General features: G+C 40.4%; 1 protein-coding gene across 1 annotated transcript in view; it reads right to left on the bottom strand.

The window, feature by feature from the left end:
• Window positions 1-8284: 8284 nt before the first annotated feature.
• rcc1 (regulator of chromosome condensation 1) overlaps window positions 8285-11937 on the bottom strand; it is a 7433-nt gene continuing 3780 nt past the window's right edge. The window contains exons 6-11 of the mRNA XM_079691659.1: window positions 10311-10407; window positions 10086-10208; window positions 9775-9915; window positions 9504-9623; window positions 9148-9300; window positions 8285-9035 (exon numbers count right to left, since the gene is read on the bottom strand). Of these exons, the coding sequence (XP_079547785.1) occupies window positions 8860-9035; window positions 9148-9300; window positions 9504-9623; window positions 9775-9915; window positions 10086-10208; window positions 10311-10407 (810 nt within the window). The 3' untranslated portion in view covers window positions 8285-8859. The remainder of the gene's footprint in view (window positions 9036-9147; window positions 9301-9503; window positions 9624-9774; window positions 9916-10085; window positions 10209-10310; window positions 10408-11937) is intronic.

Here is an 11937-nt window from a genome sequence, read left to right as displayed (position 1 = left end):
GTACAGTTCGCAGAGATACTTTAGTCTAGTTTGAGAGCGACACATTATGATTAAATGTTCTCACCCACTGACCCTGACTTGTTGTTGCTCGTGCACTCGAGCAAATTAACAAATGAGAAAAAAGGGAATCTCACTGAAGCTTTCATAACAGCTCTCAGTGATACAATGCAGCATCATGTTTGAAGCAGTTTGTTTTCTGCTTTCTGGATGATTGGATATTATGTGACTTCTCCTGCTTATTTGTCTGTGCAGAAGACGTTCTGATGAGATATGCTGTAAATGAGAGAGAGGGATCGGATTTGTTTCTTGGCCTGATGGAACATATCCTCTTGGATAAAATTGTGGTCTAAGTTAAATGATGACACAAAATAATTCAATGTTTGGCGTCCCAAACAACAGACACCTACATCATGTAACCAAGGCTTTCCACACATCACAACATCCTGGCTGTCGGTGCACAAACTGCTGTTGCTGGGTCAAATAACCCAAAACTCAAAGGCACCCAAAAGGAATAAGATACAGAGATGAAGGTAATGCAGATATTCTGGTACTGGGTTTGCCAATTGAGCCCTGCTGCTGTGTGTGACAGACGGTTGCTGTAACACAGATGATCAGACATCCTGGTTGCCTGAGGTGTTTACGAAAAGCCAGAAGTGCAAAAAGCTTGAAGCAGTTTGACTGGAGGTTATAAAAGGCAGCAACTACCCTGGTATTCCCTTCTGAGGAGCAGAGACAGGAATTCAAACTGGGTGCCATCTGCCAGCTGAGTCATGGGGACTGTGTGACATGTTGTGTTTTCTTTAACCCTTGACTTATACTTTAATTGGTTTAACCAGTTGGTGAATCCCAGTGTAAATCTTAATATTAATTGATGAATATTGATGAAACATGTGCACAACAATGTACACATTAAAAGAAAACTCAGATTTTACACATCAAGCCTGTTAACAGGTCCTGGGAAGAATGTGTAAAAATAAAACCGAAAAAAAATAAGAAAGACCACACAAAGCCAGACTAGACACAGTAAGGTTATTATTGGCTAAGAATAGCAAAATGTGCTCTCTTGCAGTAGGGACGGCAGCAAACAGGAGAGTAAGGTGCCTTATAATTGGGCCCCAGGTTTTCCCCGTTTTTATTAAAACCATGTGTTGCTACGAAACTTTCAGTGTGTATCCATGGGACCAGCTCCCTAAACCATCTGGAGAAACAAGGAGTGCTGGTAGCCTTGAGAAAAGTCCTCTTTACTGACATACCAAACACAAGGGGCCGCTATGTGCAGCCACACAACTAAACAGTGCTTTAAGTGCATCGGGGTCAATGTGTTAATCACACATACAATACCAATTAAAAATGCCATGCCAAAAAGAGATAAAAAACAGAAGTAAGACACCTTTGGGGAAGTTGTATCTGTCACAAATATCAGATCAATTATAATCGTATTTTGTCTTATTTTAAAAGGACCATATTTGTAATATATAATCATTCATATTCACCCAGGTTAACTGAAATTGTCGATGTCATGCCTGATGTTGTCGTATAAAATCCTCTTATGGCTCCATTGCAGCTAATATCTCAAAATGTCCCCACAGGGTGGATGGACATTTTTTTAATAGTCCACCGGGAGACAACAGAACTGCAATGTTCAAGGAGTGGGATACTCGTTCAATTCCCCTTGTCTGCTATGGTTTTAGGTCAGAGGCAGTTGTATCCTGCGAGGATTGTAAAGCCCCCTGAGGCAAAGTGTAATTTGTGATATTGGGCTGTCTAAATAAAATGTGATTGATTGAAGAAACCCTGATGCACCATTATGTACCACCGGTAAAACTGTCTTTCTGATGCGACCAAGCTGATATAGTATGTACACTTAGGCTTTAAGAGTAAAAAACTAAAAGCTAAATTAAAATGACAGACCCCCTTTGGCTAACACAATTATTTCACAGGACCCAACCCTCTGTTCCAGCTCCCTCCCTCAAGAGAAACATTATTCTGTTTTTAGCTCAGCTGTCAACCATAAAGTAATTTATATAAGTCTCTCCATCCTCATTCTTAGCGTGGACATCTGTAGGTAATTAGCACAGAATCAATATGGCACGAAAGAAGAAAATTACGAGAGAAGTCCATTAAAGGAATGAGTCACACGCAGAGGGGATAGTCATTGGAGATTGATACATGTTGTCAACTTGTCAATGTTACTGTTATTAAACCATGCATCAGATCAAGAGATTGGCCCTCCTTACGAGCCCCTGCACAGCTGTTATTCCTGGAGTCTCACGAGAAGCCCTTATCCTGCTGGATGAGGAGTCCAATTTTTCAAGGCAATCGACAGTAATTACAAATGTGGACCGCAGGCAATGGAGTACCACAGCTTAGAAGCAAGAGAGGTATCATTCGCTGATAACACTGTTTGGCTTCAGGTGCACACACTCACCAAAATGTATGTTTTCTGGTTGTTTTCCTAACGACATCAAAACAACATTTCACTTCAAACATATAGTCAGAGGTGGGAAGTAACTTAGTGAATTTACTCAAGAACTGTACTCCACTACAATTCAGAGGTAAATCGTATACATTTAATCCACTACATTTATCTAATATCTTTAGTTACTTTGCAGATTTTGATTAATTATGTGAAATATAATCAACCGTTAAATCAGATTTTAGTTACACCTGCAGTAAATTCACAAGCTACCCTGCAGTATACAAAGTCATTCAAACTAGTTGCACCTTTACCAGCTGTGATAACACTTTAATGCATCAATAATTATAATCAAAATATATAATATATATTTGTCTTGAATGGACCAATCTGCATAATGAGTACTTTAAGTATATTTTGATGCCAATAATGTTGTACTTTTACTCGTTGCGGAGTATTCCTACCAGTGATGGAAACTTCTGAAGCAATGGAGACGAACCTCAGAGAGACACGAGGAGAGTAGGAGCTTTGATGGCAAACACTGATGGTTTATTTGAAGCTTCGGCCGGAGAATTCACAAGACATGTGCTGCCGCCACGAGGTGTCACAGTGGTTGCCAAACCAATTCTTAAGATCTCTTCTGCTGTTCGAGGTTTATAGTTCAGATTGTAATAATCAACATTCCTCATCAGCGAGACTAATGGACCCAGAATCTAACTAGAGCTGTCGTCCATAGAAAAGAATGTGCGCCAGGGAACCTACGTTCCAGAAAAGAAGGGCCTCTAGATGTCACTGAACATAAACTATCTCATGGCAACTTGTGGTCGGTTATAAACTGGCAACAACAATGCGCCCAAGCTGCCCCTCCTTAAAGGTCACCTATTATTCAAAATCCACTTTTTCATGTCTTTTATACATAAACATGTTTCCCCTCTTTGTAAAGAGATTCTGAAAGCTTCAGGAAAGAAGATTCTGTCTCTTTTTGTCCTGATCAATCTATATAAAACTTTTGAAACAGGGCTGAAACAGAGGGGTTTATGGCATGCTACAATGATCTGTTTGTTATTTCGAGCCAAACACTTCAGAGACATGTTTTGTATATATCTGGGACCTATAATATATTGATGAGCAACAGTATAATAGGGGAACTTTAAGAGAGATAGATAGCAGCAATACCCAAGGCCGTAGACCTATGCCATGGGAAAATAGATAGTCAATCAATCAATCAATCAATGTTTATTTATATAGCCCAATATCACAAATGTTACATTTGTCTCAGTGGACTTCACAGTTTGTACAGAATATCAGTATGACAATACAACACCCTCTGTCCTTAGACCCTCACATCGTACAAGGAGAAACTTCCAGAGAAAACCCACAGTTTAAAGGGGAACATGAGAGAAACCTCAGGGAGAGCAACAGAGGAGGGATCCCTCTCCCAGGACGGACAGACGTGCAATAGATGCCGTGTGTAAATTGAAAAGATAATACATTTGCAACATAGGTAGTCCAAATGTTTGGAAATGCACGTGTATAATAGGAAGATGAATCCATGAGTATATCCATCCAGGACTTATGATCCAGGACCACAGCCACGACTCAAGATCCAGGACTCGCAATCCATGACACAGGACCGCAGGATCATCCATGACTCCGGATCCCGGCGTATATAGACACCAAAAAGAAAGAAATTTGGGGAAGCTGGGTTAATCGGAACATGAGAGTACACAGGTATAGACAGAGAGAAGGAAGAAGTAAGATGTCCCCCGACAAACTAAGCCTATATCAGCAAAACTAGGGGCTGAATCTAATCAGCCCTAACTATAAGCTTTATCAAAAAGGAAGGTCTTAAGCGCACTCTTAAAAACGGATAGGGTGTCTGCCGTCCGAACACAAACTGGAATCTGATTCCACAAAAGTGGAGCTTGATAATGAATAGGAGAAAACGAGGAACTGTGTCTAATTATTCCCATACCCTCTGGTACTTCTACTTAAGTATAAGATCTGAAAAAAAAAAAAAAAAAAAGTATAAGATCTGAGTACTTCTCCCACCTCTGCATGTAGTAAGTCGTACATGTAGCAGTTTACACATCACTTAATGCTTCAGTAAGAGCCTGGGGAATTTGTTTTGTGATTTCTTTCTACCAAATGTATTCAGACCAAGTCAAAGAAAGAGTGACAGTATTGAAGTGAATAATGTGCTTGGTTGAAGATAAGGTTTGAAAAATAGTTCCTTATATTCCCTTGAGGCTCAGAGCAGCATTTATCAGATGTATCCATATACAGTAGTTTATTTTTGAGCTGAAAAATGAAAGCTATTAAACACTGGGAGATGTCTTTGAAGTGTTTTATAATCTATATGCTGGATACGTTTAGGTTTAGCTCATGAATGTTTCATTAGAGAGCAGCAGTGGTAGAAAACATACAATGCTTTGTTCCTAATTATTGAACTACTTATGAACAAACAAAGCAGGTAGAATTAAAACCCTTGTGTCTGAATAGTAACAACGAAATGTCTCAAATAAAACAATAAGAAATGCTCTGTTATGGGGTTTTATGGTACGCTATATGTAAATAATAAAAATAAATGTTATAGTTGTTCAATTTAAATTAAAGGTCCCCTATAGAAGATCCGCTAGTTAACTGGCTCGAGAAAGCGGATCTAGAATGCAACGAAGCAATTCATGCCGTTTTATTGTTTTTAACGTGAAACAGGTGAAGATGAAGTTGTTGCAGAATTGTTGTGAGTACCCTTTTCAAGGCGACAATTCAGTGAAAAGACGGACATTATCATGCCGCGGAGGGGGGGCGGCGGCGGCGGCGGCGGGGGGTGTGTGTGTGTGTCTACAGAAGGTCCAGTTGTGATAGACACGGTTCGCCACTGGTAGCATCCCATAATCCCCTCTGTTTCAGCCCTGTTCCAAAAGTGCTGATTCTCTGTCTGTCTACAAATTAACTGCCCTCCCCACGGCCCTCTGAGAGATGTTTGGTTAAAAAAACAACACAACGGTGCTCTCAAGGAGATTCATGTGATAAGGTGGGCGGGTGTTAAACTTGGTTGGTGATTGGCTAATGGTTACACAACCCAAAAAAACATTGAGGCCGAAATCGGATCAGCTCATCTTTTATACAGATGGATCAGGACGAATCTTTTTTCCTCAAAATGTCAGAATCTCTTTACACCGAGGAGACATATGTATGTATTAAAGACATGACATTTGGATTTTGCATAATAGGTGACCTTTAAAGGTTAGTCAAATCAAGCTCTATTACCATTTTATTCTTTCTGCAGCCCAACTTCCCAAATTCAAACACACACATAAGAATATTTTTTGTGAGAGAGACGCAGCGTATGAATGCAGTGATTTCAGCTTCCTGCTGCGCTGTATTCAACAGGTTGCCACTATGATGGGCCACTTGATTAAAACCACCCTGAGTAGCGCCTCTCCAAAGCATTCAAATGATCACAAAACTTTTCTTGATTGAGGCACACTTGAGAACCGACACTCGATACAACTTAAAATGACAAGTTGATTAGGAAAGCAGCAGGACGGCTCAAAGGCTGCCACATCCCAATCAACGCTTAATGATGCACATTTCTGTTCCATTATAATTGTAATATCATGATGCTGCTGTTTGTGAATGCAGCATGGTGCCTTTTACAGATGTGAGTGAACACAATGTTTCCAGAACAAAAGCTTATGAAAGCCTCACGTCCCGCTCTGAGAGAAGCAGCCGTTTGCTTTAATAACAAGGCTCCTTTAGCGTAGAGGATGTGAAGAAGGAGCACCTGTGTCTCCTTCTTCCATCACAGAGGAGAGCACCGTGATCTCCTCTGTGATTAGTTGAAATAGAGGAAGATGACAGCCGACATGTATTAAGAAAAATACCGTTATACTTTCTAGCAAGAGGAATTAATCATAGGATGTCATCATGAATGTTTCCTCTTTGTGCTGGAAATGTATGAGGAGGTGTCTGGGTTTTACTGAAGGGCATTATCAGACTTTCAATAGCCCAGCCCAGCTGGCCCAGCCCCATGTGGAAGAGCTCTTAACAGAATCCTTTTCAAAATATCACATTTTCAATTCTACTCCTGAAGGTGTGGAATCGAAAGGATATAATAGGAGCCATTTTGTCTGTAGTTGTTCCTGAAAGAGTTCTAAACAAATGGGAATTGCTTAAAGTTCAGGCACATCAGGGGACAAAAAAGTAATTATTGAGAAATAGTAGCATAAATATTATGTTGTACTCAGCTTGGTGTTTGTGTTCTTATTACTGAACTAGGGAAAGTATTACCTTCTTGGTTGAAATCTTTGCTCTAACAGGTTATACTGATTATAGAGCTAGGCAATATACCGAACTAATGATGATGCCTCACATTCTTACCCTAATTCATTATCAGTGTCATGTTTTAAAAGACTGCTTTACAGTAAATGGATGTCATTTTCGGAACTTACCGGACTGTTGTCGATGCACTATTACTTTCCTTTGCTCACTTTTTCATTATATGCCCATTGCGGATGACACAAAAGCCAACAATAGTCAACACTATTATAATATTGTTGCATTTAATTTTCTCGCAAGTAAGTCATCATAGCAGAAACATGTAATCTTTACGAAACAGAATGGTGTGCAGCTGTGTCAACGAGTGATGTTTTCCACTGCTTTTACCTCTTATTACCCAGAACGGTTTTCGATGTTTTCCACAAAGAAAGAAAAAAAGAGTGAAGAGTAGCAGCATTGGTTAAAAATAGCCATCTCTCCTGCTTATAAAACACTCTTACAGCCTCTGCACAACCCTAACAGATGAGCAGTGAACCTACTAATGTATTTCTGACAAACATCGATGCTACACAAACAACTGAAGAGGTTCACTCGGATCAATTAACTGCTTATGAAAGATACTTCAACATTTCAAAGCTTTCGGCGACGAGGGCTTCTTATACTTCATCGTGTGGCCTTTGGACAGATGAAAGCTGGATGAGACTAACAAGGACGTGGCGCATTTCACTCCAGATAAAACCCAAAAGCATGTAGCTTTGGTGCATGCACTCGTACCATCATTTGCATCCAGCAGTGTTTCTGATTTACATTCATATGTCTGTGTGGAATGTGTTACGTGCATACATAATAGACAGAGGGCAGCTCGGGGGCAACTGCTGGCCAGATGTGCCAACCCGCTGGAAGGCAATTCCTCCTGAATCGTTTAACATGGTGTGTGTAGAATCAGTTACAGCCTAACTATGAAATGTGTTGAGGTGCCAGGACATTAGACCCTGTCTTCCCTGTAGTGTCGGTATACAATGAGCCAGACTATGTTTGATGCTTTATGGCACCATCAGATTGTAGCATTATTTTGACTCTTTCTATGAAATCTATTGATTTGTCAGATATCAAATTCATTCCGATTATAATTATCCTATAAAGTGCTTTTGTGATTGGTTTTCTGTAAATGTGTTACTGTACAACAATATTATATGTATGTAAAATTGTATCAACTTCCAACTATTATCTACAAACCTTTCATACGCGAGATTAGCAAGGGACTAGAACTAAATCAGAATTCACCATCTTTAACAGGGGACACTAGTTGTCTTCAACAAGTTCAAAATGACTTCCTGAAAAATGGGTTCATTCAAAAAGGAGCATGGTCAGCTTATACTCACTTAAACCAAAACATATTTTTTATTGAAACGTGTTCAAGGTCCTCTTTGTTGACTGAAATACCAACCCTTACTGGGATATTGTGGGTTTGGTTTTAGGGTGGACTTTCCATTTTGCCAACATGTTACTTCGTACAAAAGCTGAAATTGAGAAGTTAATTATCAAATTGCAATAAAATGTCTAATGCATTGGATAAAAACAGGCTTAAAATTGTATCTTTATTTTCAGGCAGGACAAGCAATAAAATGCAGTATACAGTGTGACGTGTTACCAAATGTCCGAATAGTGACAACCAGTTGTGTGTGCCCAGTAATGAACAGTAGTCTCACATATTGAACTCAATGAGTAGAACTGTCCTGTCTGAACCAAGGTCAGCAATATTATTGCTTTAAAGAAAAAAATATTAAAAAGACTTGTTTGGGGAAGTCATTAAAAGCTTGCACTCTTATTTCCTTTACGTACATGCAACAGTCACATTCACAAACATCACATATACCATCTTACAGTCATACTAATGACTTTTTATGAAAGGAATTCAAAGGGAACATCAAAAACTAGATTAAAAAAAATAGTCTCTTATTTGTCATGATCTACAGAACATCCATGAACATTTTTCGCACACCAGAAAGATAAGTGTTCTCGTAAAGGGGTCCGAACCTCTCGCACTCTCTCGGCTCAGCACAGGAAGTCACAGATAGATCAACCCCTCCCCAGATTTAGTCATTGTGAAAAAAGCCCCACCTCCAAATGGATCAGCAGCTCTCTGTCTGCGCTGGACATCAGCTCTCCTGCTTGTCTTTGACCAGAAGCACTGTGTGCTGCCCTCCGCTGGACGCCATCAGTACTGCACGGTTCTCCAGCTGCTTGCCGGTCATCTTCACAGGGCTCCACTCGTCTTCCTCCCCTCCGGTGCCGAGCTGCAGGTTGGTGCCCATGCCCCAGGCGTACACAGATCCTGAGTAACACAGCAGAAAGTCATCTTAAAATCACGAAATATATTGCTCTCTATGTTAGACTAAAAAGATGATCACTCATCAATCCTTGGCTGCATTTGCGTTGTTCCTCACCTTCTCTGGTGACGGCGATGCTGACCGACGCCCCGCAGGACAGCCCGCAGACCGGCTCCATCCCCGTCACCGGCGTGGGCTCGCTCTTCTCCTCGGCCCCCTCGCCCAGACCCAGACGGCCATACTCTGCTCTGCCCAGGCAGTATACCTGTCCTTTAGGATGAAGACAAAAAGGATTCATTCATATTTTGTGTAAAAATTCTTGGATAAAAACATTTAAAAACACTTTTTTTGTTTTAATTGCCCTTTCCATTCCAGCCATGTTGTTGTTTTATTGCCTTTTGTTTAGTTGAGGTTTTGTGGTAAATTACAACAAGAACAAATACAGATGTAGTTTAACAGTTATTGCGGCTTACCTTCAGCGTCGAGGCAGAGCGAGTGATGCTGTCCTCCAGAGAAGTCCACCCAGGAAGTGGTCGAGTTTTTGAAGCAGGTCAGTTTTACTGGCTCAAAACACATCTTGGTGCTTTTAGTGCCTGAATCAAAAAACAGGGGTTAAAATACAAAATCAATTCACAATGTCTGGTACAATGACCTTCGAGTAGAAGGGGAGCGACGGCCTCTAAGCTAAATGTAAAGCAGTGACAGATGATACGGCAGCTGAAGGGACTGATGTGCACTACTCACCCAGCTGATGATAGTTGGAGAGACCAAATCCATAAACATAGCCGTCTTTTGACACAGCAAAGGTGAGGTACGCGCCGCAGAAGGTATCGACAAAGTGAACTTTGCCTTTCACTTTAACTATCTGTGGTACCAGCAACCGGCCTGAAATCACAGGAAACAGTCAGTCCCAACGCCTCAGCCATATTTCACACAAGACATGGAAACTTCTTCTATTGTTAATGCCATCACAAATCAAAGCTTAATGATTATGTCAAATCTTGATAACTTTTGTTACATCATGCTTTGTCTTTAGAAAGGCTTGTTGAACTTACCGAGGCCTTTCCTGCCTCCTCTGTCTGAAAAGCGCTCGGGCACTCTGCCCAGCTGCCCCTGCTCTGCAGTGCCCGATGAGTACAGATTCCCCTCCAGTGTAACCAGGACAAGGTGGTCGTTTCCTGTCAAAAAGGAGTTGCAAAGATTAAAACAGTTACCTTGTATGCAGACATTTTACCTATAGCAAACTAAAACATACAAGATTAAAGACCTATGTTCCTTACCTGACGCAATTTTCACAACAGCTTCTGTCATGGGGACTTTGATTGGAAGAGTGCATGTTTTCATGGGCTCCAGAAGACCTATTACACCGCTGTTATCCTGGACAAAAAAAGGGTTCAGTATTTTTTTAAATAGTTAAACCCCAGAGATACACACAGGTTGTGTAAGCATGAAGTATTGCATGGCTGCCAATTCTTCTGAATGGAAATAAGTTGATCAGATGTAAAAGGGACAAATACAAATCATTCAAAAATATGATTTAGCAATAATAATAAGATAATTATAATATTCTTCTTTTAAAATCAATGTCACAGAGTGTTTCACACAGCTAATATCAGCACTGCCAAACACCAAGTGGGATTGCAGAAGGTTGGCAGAGGCAATAGAGATGTAATTGCCAGTGTGCCACTGAGTATTAATAATGGAAAACACACATGTAACCTACAGGAGCAGTGATAATAAGTACAGAGGATAAGAAACAATGAGGAATAGCATGACCAATGATCATCCGACAGATGGACACATCATTTAATACAAAATAAAAAAAGTGTAAGGTGAGAACATCTGTCATGAGGCCTCAGGTCTGAGCAGAGAATCAAATGCAGGGTAAATAGGCTTTCAGGTTGAGAGGAAACAGAGGAGAGGATGTGAGGTAGACAATTGTAGTTTGCTCTTTATGCGGGATCATTTATGGAACTGCAGATGGAGAGCTTAATCGTGAAAATCTTAATTTGTTATTATAGCAGCGGAGAGGCATGTAAGTGACCAAGATGAGGGGTGTTTGATGATCTAGAACAGGGGTATTCAACTACAATTCCACGAGGTCCAGTTAGAGAAAATGTCCCCATTCAAAGGTCCGGAACATCCAAATGTCTAGCTTGCTTCATGAATTAGTGTGATATATATATTGAAGTAGCCTGTAGCTTCATCAACGTCTGCATGTAATCAACAACTGACTGCCAAATAAAGAAAGTACAATTCAAAAACAACAATATGTATTGTCAATTAACATTGAACTCAACAGATATTCAGTAAATACTGTGGATATGTGTAATGTTCCTCTCGGGCTGCATTTCAAAATAAAATAGAGAAAATAAATAAAATAGCTTTTGAAAATGTGTGCATCTGAAAAGTGCTTAATTTTAGATGAATACAATGAAGTGTAGCAGCAGCCTTTTTCTTTGTTAACCGTTTCAAATCATGACTTAACAGTTGCAGACGATTATAGAACAATATCAGTCTTTACACATCATAACAATTGAACAGTTTTAAAGTTTCTCTTTCTTTCCCTCTTATATTGCAGTCCCTCACTCACTTTGTTTTGTTCAGTGCGAGAATTGAGCTCGAGTTTAAATCTGGGCTGAAATGGTGTCAGGGCCATTCTCATACACACATGCAGGTGCTCATTGGTTAGCCTGGAACAGTGGCAGCTCCAGGGTATGGCCGGGGTAGGCTACAACCATATCAAGAAATGGTTTAGCCCCACCTTAGCCCCACCATGAAAAATGATGTCAAAGTAAGCAAAAAAAAGTCCGCCAACTCGCGCCGAGTAAATCGCACAGACAGCAGCTAGCAAGATTGAATTCAGTAGCCACTTGTCTGGAAAGGCCGAAGACTAGAAACGGTTTT

Source organism: Notothenia rossii (assembly GCF_949606895.1).
Source record: "Notothenia rossii genome assembly, chromosome: 7".
NCBI classification, from domain to species: domain Eukaryota; kingdom Metazoa; phylum Chordata; class Actinopteri; order Perciformes; family Nototheniidae; genus Notothenia; species Notothenia rossii.
This window is presented reverse-complemented; position numbering and strand designations above follow the sequence as displayed.